The sequence below is a fragment of the Pinus tabuliformis genome, chromosome 2_1, assembly GCF_031772625.1.
Source record: "Pinus tabuliformis cultivar Carrire ecotype Pingquan chromosome 2_1, CPIR1, whole genome shotgun sequence".
NCBI lineage: Eukaryota > Viridiplantae > Streptophyta > Pinopsida > Pinales > Pinaceae > Pinus > Pinus tabuliformis.
The window spans coordinates 306,553,864-306,577,562 of record NC_142299.1 but is presented as its reverse complement, the minus strand read 5'-3'; the positions used below and the strand labels follow the sequence as shown (position 1 = coordinate 306,577,562).

The window sequence follows — 23,699 nt, the reverse complement described above, 5'->3', positions numbered from 1 at the left end:
ACAAAGTAAACCTTAACCCACTCTTTTGATTCTTGAGTTATAGCTCCTTTAGGGTGGCCAAAGAAATTCAGAGTTATATTTACTAGATCATTCGTTGAAAGTACATGAGGAGGAGGTGAGGAAGGCTGATATATTTATAGATGACAGTTGGAGGTTAGAAGGGGATTCATAATGAATTAAGACATTCAAACTCAAATAATTCATGCCTTGTGTTCTAAGTAAGCAAGGTCGTGAGCCTCATGGAGGAGGGATATTAGCCTATAAAACATGAAGGATGCTTCTTATGGAGAAAAAATAATTCAATACCCTACTTAAGATGATACTTCTACTAATAATTAATAAATAACACGTATTTTAAATATTTAATGACCATCGACCAATGAATGTGAGCCATGAAACCACCCGATTGGGATTTAGCCCATTAATGAGGGTCTCCAACTTCAAGCTTGAATATCTCTTAAACCGTGAAGAACTATGTGTTGTGAGACATACCAATAGAAACTTCTTGTCGAGGAGAATTCATCTAGAAGGATGCTAACATGATATTCCATGAATTCCATGTCATATTGAGTGAAAAAAGGTGGGGAAACACTTGGTGATGCTTGGGTTGACATTAATGACAACTACTTATCAATAACTGAGGCAACTTCACTCATGATCATTTCCTCTTCCAAGTTGCGATTGGACAATATCTTATGTACTTTAAGGGCCATCATTGGGGGCACTCACATCAACATCCAGCCCTATTGATAGCTACTATTCCAAAGGTGTATATTGTATCATGACTATTCCTTGATGATGTCAGTCCACAGTACGTTGCGTGGGCCTCTATGCTCTATTCTCTCAGTACCAAGTATGGGTATCCCTACCTCAGGGATGTACTTATTTATGTATACATGCATGTCTCTTTTATGCAACCTATTTTCCTGCCTCCCTCACTAGTTTCCTTATTGTAATGTATTTTTTTCCATCAAAATATCTTCTAACCTCATATGTTAGGGGGAATATGTCACAGTTCGAAAAGCCACCCCTTGGGGTTTGGAAGACAAGAACAATGTTTTCCAAGTTAGAGGTTTAAAATGTGATTGATTACACATCAAAAAAATGGTGCTTTGAAGGAGCAACACTCCTGCCCAATGGTGGGGACTAAACTATAAGGCCTAGCGATGATCCTGCCTAGTGCTTGGGATAGAACTAGTACCCCATCAATGTCCTCTCTACACTAGAGTTTCGAAACAACGTGAAATTTTGACTTGATAAGTTTAGATTCGATGTAGTTTAACTACTTTGATTAAGATAATAATTGATTTTGTCTAACTTAATCATCACCTATGACACGGTAAAGAGAGTGTCTAGGTTCAATGAAGGCCAATCATGAGGAAATTCAATATAACCAAAGCTCTTCACTAATCACAGGAGGGAAGAAATGAACTTATAGAGAAGTGTTGGTAGTCTACATCCATGATAAACCTATGCATGTGAGTGCCAACTAGTGAGCATAGAGGTTAGGAAGGAGGCTAGAGACAGAGGCTTGGAGGACTTAACTATTTACTCTTGTTCATCTTGGATGCTTTAGTAATGAAAGTTTCTCCCCGTATTCATCTCTCATATTCTTTGGTATTTTATATGATTGATGTACTTTGTTTCACACTAACATTATTTTGCAGGAAGATTGGATTGGTTTCCCTCTTTATGTGCAGGTCACTTAGGATATCTAGAAGAAAACATATCGAGGAGGTCTTCCTAGAGCTGGCATAACCAAATGAAGATAAGATTCTAGCATTGAGACGTATGTTCTCTACTTTCTTCTTGTAATCCAAAGTGCATGGGATTTTCTAATTTTCGTAGCTCCACTTCCTCATTCACACACACCATATGGGTAGGCATTATCAAAGCCTACAGGTTCTAAAGTAACCTGTTACTGCAAGTGAAATTTTCCCTTTTAACAAAAATTGTGAGAAACTTGAAGCAAAAATTGTCTCATTATGGAGAGAGCTCTCAACAAAAACATGAAAAACTATCAAACTTGGACGTTATTCTCAGCAGTCAAAGATCCCAATATGATGATATTGGTGTTGGTTATATGGCGTGATACTTCATACAAAGAAAATGCAAACCCTAAGTCACCAATAAAGAAAGTTGAAGAGAAGCCTGGAAGCTCCAATCTCAGTAAAAGTAAGGGAAAAAGTCAGGAGTAGTTTGGAAACACTGCTACACCAAAATCTATGTCGATGCTCTCAAGGAGTACATTCATAATGCAGGTAGAAATATGATAAAGGACAATCACCAACAATATTCTCCAAATCATATCAACTCCAGAAGAACTATTCCATTAAGGAAATCATACACAACTAGGTATCAAGATATTTTTCATGGTCACTTCTTTTTGTGCAAAAATTTCGGACATCAAGTAAGAGATTGTAAATCTTATAATGATTATGAAAGAGCTTCTTATCAAACCTCTGCGAATAAGCTCATAGAAAATAGATTTAGAGATATTGATGGCTTCAATAACATAAATCATAAATTCATTTGCTGCATTATATAGGTACAATATAGAGTGTTATAGATGCAACAATTTCAACATATGACACGTGACTATCCTACAAAATCAAGAGAAGGGCTTTGAAAGAAAAAACAAGAAGAACCACCAACAGAAAAATGCATACTAGTTATGTATGCTCGAAACAGTCAAATTCATTGTTGCATTGATAGTGGGTGCTCTAGACATATGAATGGAGATGAAAATGAATATATTACTCTTAACGAAGAGAAAAGATGAAATGTGACTTTTAGAGCCAATGGATCTGCAAGAAATGTTGGTAGAGGTACTGTAAACCTTGACAATGGTACGACTAAAGAACAAAATGTTTTGTACATTAAAGGACTCAAACATAATATTTCAAGTGTCAGCAATAAGTGTGATTAAGGTTATGATCTCACTTTTTGTGCTAAAGAATGTGAAATAAAATATACTGATTCAATAAGATTAGTGGGAAAATCAATAAGGACTCCAGGAAATGTATATATTCTTGATGAAATTCAAGGAGAAAAATGCTACAGTGGATAGACAGATGAGAGTTGTTGTGGCATAAAATAGTAGGACACTTGAGCTTTGACAATTTGGTAAAAAATGACAAAACACAAGCAGTGAGAGATATGCCAAAAATCTCAAAAGCAACCAACGTCATCTACGAATATTGCAAACATGGGAAATAGACAAGAGCGAGCTTCAAGTCAAAGGAGTGATTGACATCACATGGATCTATGTGGACCAACAAGAACACCAACCCTGCAAGGAGAAATGTATTTTATGTTGTTTATTAATGATTATACTTGAATGAAATGCGTTGCATTTCTTAAAGAAAAATAAAAAAACAATTGATAATTTCAAATTATTCAAGGCCTTAGTTGAAAATGAAAGCAATCTAAGAATTAAATGTTTAAGATTAGAGAGAGGAGGCAAATTTAACTCAAATGACTTTAATGAATTTTGTGAGACATATGGAATCAAGAGACAAATTAGTTGCAAGGACTCCACAACAAAATTGAGTCGTAGAAAGAAATAGCATATCCATACAAGAAACAATAAGAGAAATGTCACTAGAGGCCAATTTACGAGACAAGTTTTGAAGAGAAGCATTTGGAGGAGCAGTTTACATCATGAATAGAGCGTTGAAAAATAATGTGATTTAAAATGTTGTTATTAAATGTTGGAAAATGACCAACATATCCTATGGTGTGATAATGTGACAATGACAATTTCATTTTTTCGAAAAAGAATGTGAGATTTCATATGAGAACCAATGAACACCATTTATGAAAAAAAGTTTCTAGAAAGGAGTTGGAACTCCTGTTTTGCAATTCATAAAAATATTAGAAAATACACACACATAAAAAAACACCATTTATGAAAAAAAATTCTAGAAAATTGTTGGAACTTTTTTTTTACAATTAATAAAACATAGTAAAAAAATATCTTTATGAACACTAGAACTTCTTGTACTGACATTTACTTAGATATGATAAATTAAATGTAATGGTTTTGGTATGTTGTCATGAAAACAAGCCAAGCAATAGTTTTTATAAGACTAACCCATAAAAAGGAGTGGATAATTAGAAGAAGTGTAGGTAGGTAGTTCAATGACAAAAAACTAACCCATAAAAAGGAGTGGATAATTAGAATAAGTGTAGGTAGGTAGTTCATTGACATCTATTAGTGACCATGTTTGTAATAAAGCTGTAATTGAAGTCACTTTCAATCGAGAAGACAATGAATGTTAAGGTAAATACTAAATTTAACCAATATATCAATTAATTATAGAATGTTTAAATGCATGTTGTTTTTAAGACTAACTGAAAATTACTCATAAATCACTTTAAAGCATTAGTTATTATTTAGGAATATGCGTAAATAAGGTTCAAATAAATTACAATCTCATCTTACATATGTGTTTTGCATTATTTTGCATGACAATCTAGAATGATATATTGGAGACCAATATAAAATTGAAGAGTAAATTTCATTTCCCCTATTTGTCTTTAGTGATATTATTTTAAATGAAAATCAATAATAACAAAACTGAAAAATAAACATATGGCTTGAGGGTCAAAGAAAGGATCTTAGTTCTTTTTCTTTACTAGTTCAAACCAAAATGTTATTTATGATATAAGAGGCATCATCTAATTGGATTGAGTAGATGTGGGATGAGATTTAATAAATGTCTACATGAGCTTGAGTGGGTCTAATGGTAAGATGTGTTTCTATCTAAGAGGTTCCATGTTCAAACCTAGAAGGAGGTAGCGTATGTATACCTTTGTAAACTTTAACAGATGAATCCCTACATAAAAGGGGTCCCTTGTCTCACAAACAAGGGGTTACTATACACCAATTTGGTATCTAGCTTGGTTATAATCTTAAAATTAAATTATTATTATTAACTTAACAAACTTGGAAAGCTAGGCAAATTTCTAATAAGAATGACAGATAAATTAGAGAAATAGTCTAATTTTTATAAAGTTTTCCTTTTATGCTTATAAAAAAATTCATTTCTAATAAGGATGACAAGTAAACTAGAGAAATAGTTTAATTTTTATAAAGTTTTCCTTTTATGCTTCTAGAAAAAAATCTTTTGTCCAAGAAAATTATTCTTTTTCAAATAAAATGAGGAAATATACTGTGAAATTAAAACTTGCACCTCTTATACATACTTCGGAGTTGAATTCATAAGTTTGAAGTTCAGACTTTACTTTCAATTTGCTAATTTAAAAAATAAAATAAATCAAAAAACAAATATTAGCCACAAATTTTCACTCAAATTATGGAAGACAAAACCATAAATGCATGAAACTCTACAGACCTTAGGTGAGGAGCCCCTGAGGCTGCCAAATAGTGTTGCTTCAAATTAATGATTAACAAGAAATACATAATTTATAGGAGTACATTTAATTAGGGAGATCAAATATATTCCCGAATAATAGGAATTAAATCATAAATAAAAACATAATCGAAACAATATAATAACTTTCTCCATTATTTCTAAGTCCCCCTCTTAATGGAGAAATGATTAATCTCCACACCTGATATCTCCCTAAACAATTCAAATTTCATCTTCCCAAGGGGCTTTGTGAAAATATCAGCAACATTTTCACAAGTATTACAATATTCAAGAAAAAATTCCTTAGATTGTATCTTCTCTCTAACAAAATGAAATTGAGCATCAACATGCTTTGTTCTTGCATGATACATTGAATTGTTTGCCAACTTGATCGAGATTTGGTTGTCACATTTGTTAATTGTGGTCTTCTTTTGTTCTTCTCCAACATTTTGAAGAACTCTCCTCAACCAAACTACTTCACAAGTTGTTGCACACAAAGCTTTATATTATGTCTCAATAGATGACAAAGATACAGCAGGATGTTTCTTATTTCTCCATGAAACAATCTCGGATACAATGCTAAAAGCATAACATGTAGTAGATATTCTATCATCTGGAATACCAACTCAATCTAAATCTGAGTAACCTATCGGCTCAACATCAAACAAATCAGTACACTCAAGAGTCAAGATCAAAATTAGTTATTTCTTTAAGGTACCTGAGTACATCTTTCACTGCTCTCCAATGGCTTTCTAGAGGTCTGGACAAAAAGGGACTTAACACACTAACATAATATGCTATGTCAGGTTTGGTTGTAATAAGATAATTTAAGATTCCAACCAGCGGTCTATATAATGTACCATCAACCTCCTTTGAGCCATCATCAAAATGAGGTTTCACATTCTGTTGCATTGGAACAAAAACAACTTTGCACTGATCTATCTTAAAAAATTTAAGCACTTCACTGACATACTTACCTTGAGAAACAAAATTTTGACCAACATCTCTCCAAAATTCAAGACCTAGACAATATTGTAACTCACCAAGATCTTTCATCTCAAATACTTGTGATTGAATTTCCTATGATAATTAAATCATCAACATATAAATAAATTAATACTACATTCCCCTTTGCATCAAATTTGGTATACAAATTTGGATCACTTTGAATTCTCATAAAACCCTGCTAAAGAAAGAAGGAATCTATCTTCTCATACTATGACCTAAGTTCCTGCTTCAACCCATACAAAGTTTTCTTTAATCTGCAAACTAAATGTTCCTGCCCATTTTTCACAAACCCTTCAAGTTGTGTCAAATACACCTCCTCATTTAAATCACCATTCAGAACAAAAAAAAATTAAAAAAAAATAATAATAATAATAATAATAATTACATCTAATTGGTGCAAGTTCCAGTGGGACTTTGTACCTAATGCAATTAACAATATAATACTATTTAATTTAGCTACATGTGCAAATGTTTCTGCATAATCAATGCCCTCCTTTTGTGAGTACCCTTTTTCCACCAATCTAGCTTTATATTTATCTATACTGCCATCTGCTTTAAACTTGGGTTTGTATAACCATTTACATCCTATGGGTTCTTTACCTTTAGGAAATTCAGTGAATTCCCAGGTTTTGTTTTTAATTATAGAATCATATTCTTCCTTCATTGCTATTCTCCACTCTTCATATTCATTAGCTTCATTAAAACTCATGGGTTCTATGACATTCAAAACACTACTCATTAGGGAATAGTCCTTATACCTTTCAGGTGGGTGAATCTATCAAGTAGATCTCCTTTGTACTTCACTGTGTTCACCCTTGTTCTCTGAAGGTACTTCTCCACCTCTAGGTGGACTCTAACTATTGGTGATGTCCATATCACTAGATTCTTCCTCAATCTTTTGTTGTTACTAATGTTGATTGTCTTCTACTTCTACTTTATTGCCTTCAACTTTAGGAATTATGTGCCACCTTCCATAGCTGTTTTCCTTGTTGCCTTCATCTGTCTACTCATGGAAAATTAGATCTCTACTGGCAAACAATCTGTGAGTAGAGAGATCAAACATTTTATAAGATTTAAATTCTGAACAATATCCTATAAAAATACATTTGATACCTTTAGCATCAAGTTTATTTGTGTTCTCCTTCGGAATATGTGCAAAAGCCTTACACTCAAATATCCTCAAATGGTGAACTAATGGTTTAAAACCATACAAGGCTTTGAATGGGGTCTTGAGATCAAGATACCTTGTTGGGCTTCTATTCTTCAAATAAATAACAGTACTAATGGCCTATGCCCAAAAGGCATTTGAGAGGTTCCTACCTTTGATCATACTTCGTGCACACTCCACCAATGTTTTGTTTTTCCTTTTGGCAACACCGTTCTGTTGTGGAGTGTAGGGTATTGTAAATTGTTGCACAATTCCATGATCCTTGCAATACTTGATGAAGTTCCCCAACCTATATTCTCCCCCTTGATCTGAACGAAGGATCTTTATGAACTTCCTTGTTTGCTTCTCTACCATGTTTTTGAATTCTTTGAAATACTCAAAGACATCACTCTTTTTCCTAAGGAAGTACACCCAAGTGTACCTTGTGCAATCATCAATAAACAACAAAAAATAATAAGCACCTCCTAGGGATCTGGTCTACATTGGTCCACAAACATCAGAATGCACAAGTTTTAATACATCTCTTCTTCTCCTATCAGAATTAGAGGGGAATTCATCTCTGTGAATTTTTCCTAATGCACAACCTTCACAAGCAACATACTCATTCTTTAACATAGGGAGTCCTTCAACCATTCTTTGTTTCTGTAATAACAACAAATCATGATAATTGATATGACCATACCTCTGGTGCCAAAGACTTTCAATTGACATAGTTGTAGAAGTCAGTGCTTGATGACTCTTGCTAGTGACATCAAGTTTGTACAAGCCTCCAACTCTGACTCCTAAAGCAATTGGTTTGCAGTGATCCATCAAGTCCTTTACTATACAATGTGTTTTGAGGAATTCAACCTCCAGATTCTGATATGGGATTGTGGACACAGAGATCAGATTTTTCTTGATCTCGGGCACATACATAACATTATGAATGCGCCTGACACTTCCATTTGGTAAAGTCACTGGAATATCTCCATATCCCATGATCTGATGTGCACGATCATCTCCAAGATAGATGTTTCTGCCATTGCTTATTTCCTTGAAGTTTTCATACCAATCCTTATTGCATGTCATGTGAATCGAAGCTCCAAAGTCCACAAACCAAACATTAACATCATCCATTTCAACAGAAAACGCAACATTAGACATAAAAAACTTAAGATTTTTGAGATCAGAGTTCAAGCCTTCTCCTGCAAAATGTCCTGAATGTATTTTGTGCTTATTATGCCTAGCTTCATCACTTTTCTTCTTATAACAGTGTCTGGAAAGGTGCCCACTTTTACCACAATAAAAACATTTCAATCTAGAATCATTTCTAACAAATGACATACCTTGATTTGGTTTTGGAAATGGCCTTTTCTGAGATAGACTTCCACCTTTACTTCCTCCTCTTTGTTTCCCTTTGAATAATTTCTTCTTTGCCAAAAGTTCCAAGTTTGGATTCTGCGGCGTTAAATTCTCGCACCTCTCTTCTTCCTGCATCATTATACCCGTCAATTCCTCAAAAGTGGGTGTTTTCTCCCTTGCTTCAAGACCTGTAATGAACATTTGATAGTCCTTTGACATTCCATTTAATGTGATTGTCACAAGATCAGTACTAAGTACTGATTCTCCTATGTCTCCTAGCTTATCTTCAAATCTTTAATTCTTGAAACAAAAGCACTAACAAATTCATTTTCTTCCATTTTAATATACATGAGCTTATTCTTCAGAAAGATGACTCGATTTGTATTTTTAGTTTCATACAACTCCTTCAATGTATTCCAAGTTGCATTAGAGGTTTGAGAATCATGAATATGATGAATTATATTATCTTGCACTGATCAGGTGCTCAAGTCCTAGGTGTTGTAAAAATGCTCAAAATTCAAAGTGCTCAGAACTGGTTCACAGCTGAACGACTGGAAAGTGCTCGTCCTCCCGATTCCGGCGCCGCAAACGGTTCGGAAAACGGTCGCCGTATGAGGGAGATATGACCAAAAGAATATTTTGCCCAAAACATTAGAAAATTTGAATTTTTAAAAAAAATTAAAAAAAAAATATTCCGTAGAATATTCCTTGGAATATTCCAGGGAATATTCCCTCTGCAGCAGCCAATCACAGGCCGCCACGTGGCCCCATGATGACGTCAGCAAGATTGTTTGGGCGCATTTCAAAAATATTGTTTGGGCATTGGCGGGTTTCGAACACTACACCTCCGGTTTATTACTCCAATGTTTTACCATTAGCCCACGCTTCCTTTTGTTAATGAATGGGCGGAGCCAACTTTAATTAACGTTTAAAGTATTTCAGCGGGAAAACAAAGGGGGCCAGCCCCTAAGGGCCAGCCCCCATACTCCATGTGACCGCGGCCCGGGAACCAGGAGCCTATCCACTAACCGCCAGCCAAAACAGCCGGGCACGCACTCCGATGAAAACATTTAATGTAACTACAGTTAGCAGGGCGGATTATTTGGCGGAGCGCCAAATTTGGCGGCGCCCCATAATTGGCGGACTTATCTGGCCATAACTAAAGTTAGCTGGAGTTCTTTTAGGGGAAACTGGCAGTCTGGAGTAAATGGCCATAACTTTGGCCCAGAAAGTCGGTTTTGGACGAATTTTTTTTTGATTTTGGATAATTTCGACTTTCTGAAGCCATTGGTGCAGGTATTACAGCCATCAGAGGTCATTTGCATATGTTTTGGAGCCGTGAAAGTTCTAGGAGCCACCAGGGGCCAGTATTGGGAAGACTGTACAGGGTTGCAGGTATCCATTGGAGGTGATCCAATAGTCAATCCTGAAGGATTCATGTGTTCTGAATCCATTTCTACCATCTATTTCTCCTGTAGATGCTTCTATTTAGCTGTATTTTCAATTTGAGCATTTAATAAAAACAAGGACAAGCCCATTTGGAGGCTTTGGACCCAGCAGACGTAGCCCTGGAGGGGGTGAACTGCTTTATCAACTTCTTGTGCATATGTGGTTGGTTTATTTTGCAGAACAAATTCGTTTTTATGTGTTAAACAGTAAAAAGAAATAATTCTGCTATGCTTAAATGGGTTGTAATCAGTTGAAAAGTTCATGTGTTTCATTTCTGCAAGACATGGGAAGCTTTTAAATATGTTTATTTCTGAATTGAATACCTTGCAAACGAATTTCAAGTAGTTTCATATTCAGATCAAGTTAGTATCAGAGCTCAGGGTTTTTATGCAAAGATCTTCTAATTGTCTTGCAAGTATTGATGCTTACCAGGTTGAAACTTAAAAGAGGGGAAGGACAGTTGACTAGAGAAAGAGAGAATCCTCAGTCAAGGAAGGCCAGAGAGCCATCACCTCCACCTTCAATTTCACCCTCAAGAGTCTCAGCAGAAGCTTCAAGGATGTCTGAACATGGAGGAGAAATTCCTCTAGAGACAGATCCAAGAGAAGAGGAAAGAATCTTCAGAAAGGCTTTCTTAGATCTCACTGAAATGGTGAGGATATTGTACCAAGAAAGAAATGAGAAATTGGCTGGAGAAGGGTCCAAACATCCACCTGAAGGAGAAGGCTCTTCAGGAGGTAAGAAGGATGATGATCATTCCAAGAAAGGACATGGAGGTATTGGTGATCCACCACCCCCATCTTCACCTTCTTCCTCTTCATCCTCATCTTCTTCTGTCCATAAGCATAGATCCTCTGGAAAAAGTCCTTTTTTGAAGCTTGATGTAAAATTCGAATTACCTATGTTTAATGGTGAAGTGAATGCAGAAAAGCTTGACAACTGGATTAGGCAGTTGGAAGTTTACTTGAGGATCCAAAATATGCATGATGATGCCACAAAGATTCAGTTGGCTTCTTTGAGAATGGATGGAGCAGCCTTAGTCTGGTGGGAAGCCAAGACTAAAGAGGAGATCAAGAAATTTGGTAAGGTTACCTTAACATGGCCTGAATTTCTGTTAGCCATTAAAAAACAGTTTTATCCTCTTGCTCACATGCAGAAAGCCATTATGAACTGGCAAAATTTCAGACAACTTAAGGGTCAGAGTGTCCAAGACTACACCCAAGAATTCAGGAGAAGAGCTCTCTTGTTAGGGGTAGATTTACAGTCCCAAGACACCTTGCTGAAATACATTGGTGGCTTGCATAGCTACCTTAGACACACCATCTTGATGTTTAACCCTACTAGCCTGGACGAGGTTTGTGTCCAAGCTACCCATTTAGAGGCAAGGGGAAAAAACACATTTGAAGAGGGTAGAAACAAGCCCCCCAAGGGGAAAAGCAAAGAAAAAACCTCCAAGGGAAAGGGCAAAAAGAATGCATCTATCAAACAGGAGAGTGAGAAAGTGATATGTAAACACTGTTCTAAACCAGGCCATGAGGAGAAAAACTGTTGGAAACTATATCCTGAAAAAAGACCTCAATTTAACAAATCCAAAGGGAAACAGAAAACTGCTGCTACTACATCTACACCACAAGATTTAGGGGAAGATTCAGGTGATGAAACCAAAATTACAGCCATGGGTGTGAAAAACTTGAAGGGAAAAGAAATAGAAACTCAAGCCAGCACTAGTACCTCAAACTGCCATGTACAAGCTCCTAATGAGGAAGAAAGAATTGAACTGTTTCATGTGAGGGTGATTTCAAAACATACTAAGATTGACACACTTTTTGATAGTGGGTCACAAGCAAACCTTATATCAGAGGACTTGGTCAAGCAGCTTAAACTTGAGACCATTCCACATTCGAAGCCATATCCACTTGGATGGATTTGCAAGGATGCAAATTTACAAGTTTCAAGAAAGTGCACATTGTGCTTTGCAATTACTGCACACTTTATTGATACAGTTGAACTTGATGTGGTACCTTTTGATATAGCAGGAATTGTTTTGGGAAGTCCTTACTTGTTTGACAGGAAAGCTATCTTTCATCGCCATGAAAACAAGTATCATCTGTTCAAAGATGGCAAGGAGTTCATTGTTAGAGCTCATCGCAAGAAGACAAATATAGCGATGGTGAATGCAGGACAGGTAAAAAGGCTGGTCAATTCAAGTAAGAATTTTGTTCTTCTTATGATTAAGCCCAAGGTTGATGGGAATCATGAGTCATTTGACAATTGTGATCCAAAACTTAAATCAGATCTGTATGATGTAGTTGATGTATATCGAGATGTTTCAGGAGCCAACAGGTTTGCCTCCTAAGAGGGAGATTCAACATGAAATCCATTTGCATCCAGATTGTCCTCTTCCAAACATAGGCATGTACCGCATGTCTATTATGGAGAATGCTGAAATAAAGAAGCAAATCAAGGACTTGTTGGACAAGGGTTTCATAAGGCCAAGTACTTCGCCATGTGGGTCACCGATTGTATTGATTCCAAAGAAAGATGGCACTTGGCGTATGTGTGTTGATTTCAGGGCCTTGAACAAGATAACGGTAAAGAATCGTTACCCACTCCCAAGGATAGATGATTTGCTAGACCAGCTGAAAGATGCTCGATATTTCACTAAGTTAGACTTGCGTAGTGGATATCATCAAGTAAGAATTGAAGAAAGTGACATATGGAAGACAGCCTTCAAAACCAAACAAAGACTCTTTGAGTGGCTTGTGATGCCATTTGGTTTGTGCAATGCACCTGCAACTTTCATGCGGGTAATGGATGATGTCTTGCGTCCTTTTCTTGATGATTTCGTTATTGTCTACTTAGATGACATCTTAATTTTCAGCAAGTCTAGAGAAGATCATGTCATGCATGTTAGAAAAGTACTTGATGTTTTGAAGAAGAATCAGTTATTTCTTAAAATGTCAAAGTGTGAATTTGGAAAGACTTCTTTGGTTTATTTGGGACACATAGTAGGAGGAGGTGCTTTGAGAATTGATCCTGCTAAGATTGAGGCTATTGTGAAGTGGCCTACTCCCAAATCCATAACAGAGGTAAGAAGTTTTTTGGGTGCAGCTCAATATTGGAGGAAGTTCATCTCTAACTTCTCTTCTATAGCAGCTCTTATGCATGCAGTGACAAGTGTGAAGCATGCTTTCCAATGGGGAGGCAAGCAGCAAAAAGCTTTCGAATCTTTGAAAGAGAAGATTAGTTCAGCTCCAGTCCTTGCATTACCGGATTTGAGACAGCCATTTGAGATACAAACTGATGCTAGTGATTATGCTATGGGTGCAGTTCTTCTACAGCATGGTAAGCCTATTGCATTTCATTCTGAAACTTTTAATGGTGCTGTTGTAAATTATCCTACATATGATAAGGAGTTGTATGCGTTGGTACAAAGCGTCAAAAAGTGGAAACACTATTTGATGGGCAAAGAAACTGTTATACATACCGACCATCAGCCCTTACAGTACTTGCAATCACAAAGCAAGTTACAACAGTCACGACACTTCAGATGGATGGGCTTCTTGCAACAGTTCCATTTGGTAATAAGGTACAAGAAAGGTACTTTGAATAAGGTTGCTGATATGCTTTCAAGGCCTATTATTGGTGCTGTTACTTTACTTAAGAATGATTCCATTGTACATGATAGTTACATAGAACAATATGCATCTGATGATGACTTTAAAGATGTGTATGCTAACTTGAGTAAAGGGAATCATGTAGAGGAAAATGATTATCACATGCATAACAATTTGCTGTTTCATTTGGGCAAGTTGTGTATACCACAGGGGGAGAGGATAAATGTCATAAGAGAAGCTCATTCTTCTCTTATTGCTGGCCATTTTGGTGTGAGCAAAACAGTTGCACATTTACAGAGGTATTGCTATTGGCCTCGCATGGTAGATTCGGTTTCAAGGTTCATAAGAGGTTGTTCATTATGTGCTACAAGCAAGCCTAGCAATAGGAAGCTTGGTTTGTATACTCCTTTGCCGGTACCTTCTAGACCATGGGAGAGCATCTCTATGGATTTTGTAGGAGGTTTGCCAAAATCTAGAAAGCAGCATGATTACTTATATGTAGTAGTTGATCGTTTCAGCAAAATGTGTATACTTATGCCTTGTAAGAAAACTATAACTGCTGAACAAACTGCTGAATTATTTTTTCATCATGTATGGATTCACTTTGGTTTTCCTACTTCCATTATTAGTGACAGGGATTCCAGATTTGTGGGGAATTTTTGGTCCAACCTATGGGAGATGATGGACACAAAGTTGAAGAAAAGCACTGCTTTCCATCCACAAACAGATGGACAAACTGAAGTTGTGAACAGAACCATTGTGCACCTCTTGAGAGGTTATTGCAGCAAGCATCCCAAGCTTTGGGATGAACATTTGCACTACATACAGCATGCTTACAACCGTGCCAAGCACTCTTCCACAAACACCTCACCGTTTGAAGCTTGTTTTGGTTACTTGCCAAAATCACCTCTTGATTTCATTCTTGAGAAAGATGTCGCCATTGAGGGACATAGTGATATTGACAAAGCTCATTCATTCATTGAAAGAATTCAGCAAATACATCAGCAAATTCAAGAACAGCTTGAAAAGAGTCAAAGCAAGTACAAGGAAAGACACGACAAGCATAGAGTCGATCACAAGTTTCAAGAAGGGGATGAGGTATGGCTGTACATTAGTAAGGAAAGAATGCAAGGAGAAGGTAAAAAGCTGAAGCCTATTCGTTATGGTCCATTCAAAATCCTCAAGAAGGTTGGAAATAATGCTTTTCAATTAGATTTGCCTTCCTACATGCAAATGTATTCTGTTGTCAATGTGGAGAACTTACGTTTGTATGAACCTCCTTTGATTGTTGATCATGAAAGTGCTGTTCAGCTGCCATCTATAGAAGATTTCTCGCCAGAATTTTTAGATGAGCTGAAAGAAGATACAATCCTTGACAGAAGGACACGCACTTCAAGGAGGGGCAGTGTAGATTATGTTCGGGTTGGTTTCAAAGGCAACAAACCGAACAAGGCAAAATGGATGGAGGTGGACAGAGTGAGGGAGCTGTACCCTCACCTCTTTAACAGGTAATTGAAGGCTTTTGGGGTCCAAAAGCTTCCCAATGGGGAGGCGTGATCAGGGGCTCAAGTCCTAGGTGTTGTAAAAATGCTCAAAATTCAAAGTGCTCAGAACTGGTTCACAGCTGAACGACTGGAAAGTTCTCGTCCTCCCGATTCCGGCGCCGCAAACGGTTCGGAAAACGGTCGCCGTATGAGGGAGATATGACCAAAAGAATATTTTGCCCAAAACATTAGAAAATTTGAATTTAAAAAAAAAATTAAAAAAAAAATATTCCGTAGAATATTCCTTGGAATATTCCAGGGAATATTCCCTCTGCAGCAGCCAATCACACCACGTGGCCCCATGATGACATCAGCAAGATTGTTTGGGCGCATTTCAAAAATATTGTTTGGGCATTGGCGGGTTTCGAACACTACACCTCCGGTTTATTACTCCAATGTTTTACCATTAGCCCACGCTTCCTTTTGTTAATGAATGGGCGGAGCCAACTTTAATTAACGTTTAAATTGTTTCAGCGGGAAAACAAAGGGGGCCAGCCCCCATACTCCATGTGACCGCGGCCCGGGAACCAGGAGCCTATCCACTAACCGCCAGCCAAAACAGCCGGGCACGCACTCCGATGAAAACATTTAATGTAACTACAGTTAGCAGGGCGGATTATTTGGCGGAGCGCCAAATTTGGCGGCGGCCCCATAATTGGCGGACTTATCTGGCCATAACTAAAGTTAGCTGGAGTTCTTTTAGGGGAAACTGGCAGTCTGGAGTAAATGGCCATAACTTTGGCCCAGAAAGTCGGTTTTGGACGAATTTTTTTTTGATTTTGGATAATTTCGACCTTCTGAAGCCATTGGTGCAGGTATTACAGCCATCAGAGGTCATTTGCATATGTTTTGGAGCCGTGAAAGTTCTAGGAGCCACCAGGGGCCAGTATTGGGAAGATTGTACAGGGTTGCAGGTATCCATTGGAGGTGATCCAATAGTCAATCCTGAAGGATTCATGTGTTCTGAATCCATTTCTACCATCTATTTCTCCTGTAGATGCTTCTATTCAGCTGTATTTTCAATTTGAGCATTTAATAAAAACAAGGACAAGCCCATTTGGAGGCTTTGGACCCAGCAGACGTAGCCCTGGAGGGGGTGAACTGCTTTATCAACTTCTTGTGCATATGTGGTTGGTTTATTTTGCAGAACAAATTCGTTTTTATGTGTTAAACAGTAAAAAGAAATAATTCTGCTATGCTTAAATGGGTTGTAATCAGCTGAAAAGTTCATGTGTTTCATTTCTGCAAGACATGGGAAGCTTTTAAATATGTTTATTTCTGAATTGAATACCTTGCAAACGAATTTCAAGTAGTTTCGTATTCAGATCATGCACATACATTTTTAATAATTCTTTTGTTTTGTTCTCTCGCTTCTCCCAGCCTTGAATCGATGCAGTTGTCGAGCCTACATCAATTTTTGCTTCTTCTCCTTTTGTGATGGTCCAAACGCCATAGCCTTCCAACAATGTCTGCAACTTGAATTTCCAATTAACATAATTGGATCCATCCAACTTATTAGCCTCATTAAAATAAGTTTTTTGCAAGTGGATTCGACATCTTGATAAAAAACCCAATCTTTAATTAAGCACCTAACTTCTTCCTCTGTCCTTTACAAGCACCACAAACAACACACTTCTCCAAAATGGCTTCAAATAACTCCATCTTCAATTGATATTTAAATCATACATAACAATATCCACACATTAGCCCCAAGGGATAGCTCAATTGGTCGAGTTCCGGTTGCTAAGTACTTTCCAATTGGGAGGTCACGGGGTCAAATTTCATCGACGCCCTCAGGGTTAGGCCTGTTAAGATTGGCCGACGGGCAGATCCCTTCGAGTGGATCTGCCCCGATATTTCCCGTGAATGTAGCGACTACTCAGTGATCGTGAACCACAGTTTAAAAAAAAAAAAATATCCACACATTAAAAAAATGAGTTGTCTTTAGTGTGACTTTTTGCAAGCTTTTCCGGTGGGCTTTTCCGATCTAATTTCTCTAAAATCCGGCACGAATTCATTGAAATCACAAGTTTGATGGGTAAACCTTGCACAATAGAAGTGCCTTACCAGTGTTTCATGGTGCTGAATCTATATATATAGTGAAAAAACTAGTTTAAATAACACAAATCAAGATTTCACCTCAATTTTTTCCATCGGATTCCGGCACCGAAACTCCAAAAAGTCACACTATAGACAACTTCTTAAAAAAAAATCTGTATTCCTTCAAAACAAAGGCCCTTTTTTATTTTAAAGTCACAATGGGCACTTTAAAATTACACGGTTATCAAATCTCCACAGTGTCGTCAACTCACCTCCCGAGCATTTGCAATGCAATAAACTGCGATTTCTAGTTTACAATGGAGTTGTTTTTAGTGTGATTTTTTGGACGTTATGGTGACATTCGAAGTGAAACACTGATTTGTGTTATTTAAACTAGTTTTTTTTTACCATATCAGATTCAACACATAATAAATCCTTAGAGCACTTTGATTGTACAGAATTACCATAAACTTACGATTTCAATAAATTATTATAAACAATTAAATCAGAAAAACCACCCAAAATCTTCCAAAACATCCACCCAAAATCTTCCAAAACATCACACCCAAGACAACTGGGTTTACAATGTCTAGCCCACTTTTCACCAATCATCAAAGTTGGGCTCTCCACGCGGACCAACTCCTCACGATCCCAGGCTCGCCTCGCCTCGCCTCGCCTCGCCTACAGTCTTACAGGCTCTACGCAACACTCAAACGGTGGTCGGATCCCAGTAGCCACACTCCTCTCAGACTCAAGGAGTCACTCCACTGTCGAATGCAATACACTCGGCCCCACGATGGGCGCTAACAAAAACCATCGCCGCTCAACAAAAATCTCCTTTTGTCGTCGTCTCACGCAGCTCCGAATAACACAGGTCAGCGGCCCAGCGACAGAGAAGGAAACTACGTTCAAATCGGCTTTACACAGGCAGCAGTGACCCGATCTACCTCCTCATCCAAATCCTCCTTGTCTCAGTGGGCCTCAATCGACCTCTCCAGCCACAAATCAGCGTTTCACGTTGGGTTCACAACAGTAGTCTCCGCGGTCGGCTCTCACCACAGGATTCTGACATCGATCCCGATCTGCCAAAAGATCTCCACACGGTTTGGCAGAAAAGACTTCCGAGGCCAAATAGAGTCGGCTCTCGGCCCTTGTCAGACCACGCTTCGCCGAAGACACCGCCTTTCCTTGCCACATGCGGCAGGTCAGCTGCAGTCCGAAAAAGAAAGGCCTACTGCAAAACCTTTTCCAACAAAGAATGAATCCGACAGATTATGGAGCGAACGCAGCACAAATCGATTGAGCCTGCTCCCTCTTTCGAATCTCAGGCAGCGGCTCTCATGCACAAAATGAAAAAAAAAAACTCCTGAATGTTCAATCCACAACAGGTTACACGACAATCAACTCTCTATCTAGTGTGATCACACACGGATCCACATATAACCACCATTACACGAACAGGTCACACACATGACCTATTTCGACTCAAACATATACAACCATACCTCTCACATAAGCCCAGATCACCGCTCTGATACCAACTCAAAACTCAAATTATAGAAGAAAAACCCATAAATGAATGCCACTCTGCAGACCTCAGGTGAGAAGCCCTAAAGCTACTGAACAACGCTGTTTCACATTAATAATCAAACAAACAATATATAATGTATAATTTTATAAGAGTACATTTAATTAGGGAGATCAAACAGATTCTCTAATAATAAAAATTAAATTTTAAATAAAAACATAAATAAAACAATGCAACAACTTATTTTAAATAAAAACATAAATAAAACAATACAACTTTCTCCATTATTTTTAAGTTTTTCCCTAGCATAAACATAGATAAATGAGAAAACAGAGGAAACTGCAATCTAAACCAGCAACTTAATTAACAAAACATTTGAAGTGGCATTGAAGTGCATCTTCTTAGTGCTTAAGTATAAATCTAGCTCAGGTACTATCTTTTGGTCAGGACTTCAGGACTTGCAAAAAGTTCGGATGAGTGTGGGCTATCTTAGGAAAGTGATCTTCTAGCTAGTGGGCATTGCCTATCTTGGGAAACTCACATTTTAGCTAGTGGGTATTTTAATCATATTGTGGCCTCTATGGGCAACTTATTTTACAATAAGTTTTTTTTCTTTTTTTCCCTCCTAGCATTTTTGGCAGGCTCATTTTAAAGGGCTACACACCACCCTTAATTGTAGGAGCCACATCTTGATAGATCCATGGAGAATTGAATCTATGCATTATGACAGAGGGCCAATAATTTGGCAGGGCTCCAACAAACTGGGCTATCTATCAAGACTCCCACAATAAGGGGTTTGCCTAAAAATTAAGACAACAAACTGGGCTATCCATCAAGACTCGTACAATAAGGGGTTGGCCTAAAAATTAAGACAATTGTTTGAGTTTATGGAACTTATTGTTATGAAAAGATTTATCATCTTTTTATAAAATCAATCATTAATGTTGATGTATTAGACTCTATTCTATCAAGATAATGTAGCCATTACAGGCACTAAGCCCTATTATATCTTTGTTAAAAAATCAGGTTTCTTCTACATGCAAATGCAATTAAGATTCTTATTCGATCAAGTTAATATAGATCTTGCATTTCAAATGGATACAAGATCATGACACTGGAAAATTTTGCAATGGTCTATTAGATAATCAGTGCCCCATGTAAGATTTAGGTTAACATATCTCCAGAGGAGAGTCAACTAAGGTAAATACGTTTACTTGGCTTGTTAGAACATTTACATCTGGAATCTCAGATCCATGATAGTATCCATTTGGCCATATCTTTAAACATGTAAAAGTCAGAATGTATAACCCAAAATGACAAGAAAATATAGGTTTGAATACATAATTCCTTTAAAGTCCCTGAGTAGGGAATACTTGAAATAGCAAGTATCAAATATGGACTAGTTTATTACTTCATCATATTGCATACACCATATGCAAATAGTACCCACTAAATTATATCTCTAAGCTAAGATCGACTACTGACATAAGTCTCTGCTTTTACTTATGTTTCTGTATTACCTCTAGTACCCAAATCAGCAGCAGCTTTGGCTGCCCTGCTCAGAGCTCCAGAAACCATCATGGCTCCTGAAGAAAAATAACTGCTGTTGACAGCTGCGGTTCCTGCACTGTATGCTGCTCTCCCGGCTGCAGTTCCTGCACTGTATGCTGTTTGCCCAACGAACTTGCCAAAAGATGTCAAATTGGTTGCAGTGGTGTTTATGACTTGATACTTCTGGTCTAACTCAATGGCTTTGTTTACTGTGTCCTTTCCTAAGGTATATCCTTTAGAAAGCATTGTGGTAACCACATTTACTGCCTGGCCAGGAGATGGAAGATAGCTGCTAATCTGCAAATAAATTGCCATGTTAGACACTTCTCAAGGACTTGAAACTACTCAGCAGTAACACTGCTGTGAATAACTTTATACTCAAGAACATTATTTTTGGCTAATAACTTGAGATAATCACATTTCACGCTAAGGACCGACTTTCTAAATTTTTTGATTTAGTATAATTTGTACCTTCTTATCCTCTCATCAGTAATAGGGAAGGTGGCCTTTTGAATCTACTTGAATCAGTTGAATACCAAGGGTAGGGTTTTCCCTCTACTGCAAGCAAAATTAGATCACGTTTTTCTACCAAACAGTGAAAACAAATCGAGCTAACTATGATATGGAATCTGTTTTACATATTTTTCCCTAGGTCTGACTTTAGGTTTTCATGTGAGAGCCAAATATTGGGATGGTACCATCCCTGGGTGTTCAGTAAAATGGCCTTTGAAGTCATTAAAAGATCTTTGAAGTATTCAATAATACTACAATTAATGCACTCTGCACATCAATGGCACTCATCTACAGAAACCCTCACAAACAAAATTAAAGGATCATAGACCTGTGAACACATATAGAGACCTAAAAATTGTGATGAAATTTATTTTATCTGAAAATGACTATGGCAGGGCAGGCAGGTTTCAATGCCATATTCAAGGGATTTTACACGAATAGATCTCACTGTACCCTGCCTTCTCGAGTTTATTTATATATTGTGAGATATTTAGGAAATTAGGTAAATGAACAATACTCCTGGTGCGTTGTCTTCTTCTTGAAGTTCCATCATCTGCTTCTTCCAACGATTAACTGCCTCCTCTGATCCTTCCCAGTATACTATACGTACTCTCTGATCTATGATTGTGGCTCCCTGTTCACAATTCCAAAACCACCAAAGCCCCTTTAATCATTTCAGATAGCTTAACCCCAAAGAAAACAAAGTAAAATCAGAACAACATTTTCTATCTGAATGTGATCCTTTATCCTTTGCATCTTATTATTTCCAAACGCTGAATAAATTAAGAAAAACATGCTTACATTCAGAAGGATAGCAGTTTCTGAAGCATAGGGCTCCTTGAAAGTCACAAAAGCAACTTGTGACCACTGTCCAGCCCTACCAGCACCAAAAGAGAAACAATAATATTAGGGTTTTTGCCCAATTTTACAAACCTTAACTATGGATTTCAATCCAAAATCCTTTAAAATTAACATAATTCTATGTAAATCAATGTTCTCCAGCTCTACCATAAAAAAAATAACATCATCAGGGCTGCAAATGGGCTTGAGATTTCCGGTCTCACTATTGTAAAGTCTTACTACATTCACCACCTTTTCCATAAATCGCTGCTCTTATTTGAAAACTCTCAGCACTTGCATATGAAAATTTCAACTGTTGGTTTTTTGATAGATCAGTTAAAACATTATTAGGACTTCACTGTGAAACAGATCTGCGCTCTCCAAATCTGATAAATTCTATTTTCACGATTCACTAACAATTGGGTAGTTACAGAAATAGAAAATAAGCAGTTCTACATAAAATTCAAGGAAGGAATGCTAATTGGCTTGAATTTTCCAGTCTCACTAATGTAGAACTGCTCTTATTTGAAAACTCTCGGCACTTTCATATGAAAATTTCAACGGTTGACTTTTTTCTAGATCAGTAAAAACATTATTAGGACTTCACTGTGAAGCAGATCCGTGCTCTCCAAACTCTGATAAATCCCATGTTGACAATTCATTAACAAACTGGATAGTTCCAGAAATAGAAAATAAGCAGTTCTACATAAAATTCAAGGAGGGAATGCTAATTGGCTTGAATTGTAATGTCTCGCTAATGTCAAGTCTTATCACATTCAGCACCTTTTTCATAAATCACTGCTCTTATTTGAAAACTCGGCACTTGCATATGAAAATTTCAGCTGTGGGTTTTTACTAGATCACTAAACACATCATTAGGACTTTACTGTAAAACAGATCCGTGCTCTCTAACTCTGATAAATCCATGTTGACAATTCATCCACAGATTGGGTAGTTACAGAAATAGAAAAAAGGCAATTCAACATAAAATTCAAGCAAGGAATGCAGCACACACCTTTGTAATTTTGCTTTCTTAACTGTGCCAGAGTAAGAGAAGAACTGCTTAACATCCTGCACAGTTGCTTTGGGAGATAAATTACAGACCTGCACTGTGTAATCCTCCATAATGGCAACTGTTAACACGGGCAAATTGCTATGATGCACAATTTTCTTCTTGCGACTGAGATTGTGAGGGATCAGCAAAAACTGCTCTCATATAAATACTGTCACATTGATTAGCTAGGAAGTTTAAGTAAATTCTTTACTGTAAGCTTTTTATTGACAAAGTCCACTGACCATTTCCCAAAATTTATTGAAGCATTTTTCATGAAATGTGAACAAGTTTCTGTCTCTGGACTCTCAAGCAAGAATCCTATGTTTCGTATTTAGTGTGTTAGGTGTGGAGTTGTTTAATGTCAAATCCCTTTCCTCTAGCAAATGAGACCCCTAATTATAAAAAAAGATGAAATGATTACAATTAAGAGACCATAGGAATCTATGTACCACACCAAATAATGTCGGTGCCATTTTCAAAGCAATAGAATTTGAACACACCCATTAAATCTTTGTATTTCCCTTTATTGAGAAATGAGCCAATGGGTGAAATCTAGTTGTAAACAATCCACTTTTAAATGAATTTATTATAAGATTATTGACTTATGTTTTCTTTTTAATTTATAATAGTTGTCATGCACCACATTGAAACTCTAAGTTTGAAATGCA

General features: G+C 37.2%; 1 protein-coding gene across 1 annotated transcript; it reads right to left on the bottom strand.

Annotated features, from left to right (window-relative positions):
- Positions 1 to 20,351: 20,351 nt before the first annotated feature.
- LOC149200037 (binding partner of ACD11 1-like) lies at positions 20,352 to 23,343 on the bottom strand. Its single transcript, XM_089402578.1, has 4 exons — positions 22,993 to 23,343; positions 21,939 to 22,014; positions 21,655 to 21,771; positions 20,352 to 20,921 (listed from the first exon to the last, which is right to left on the bottom strand). Exons 1-4 carry the CDS (start codon positions 23,100 to 23,102, stop codon positions 20,577 to 20,579), a joined length of 648 nt encoding a protein of 215 aa, XP_089258704.1. The 5' UTR covers positions 23,103 to 23,343; the 3' UTR covers positions 20,352 to 20,576.
- Between the last annotated feature and the right edge of the window lie 356 nt (positions 23,344 to 23,699).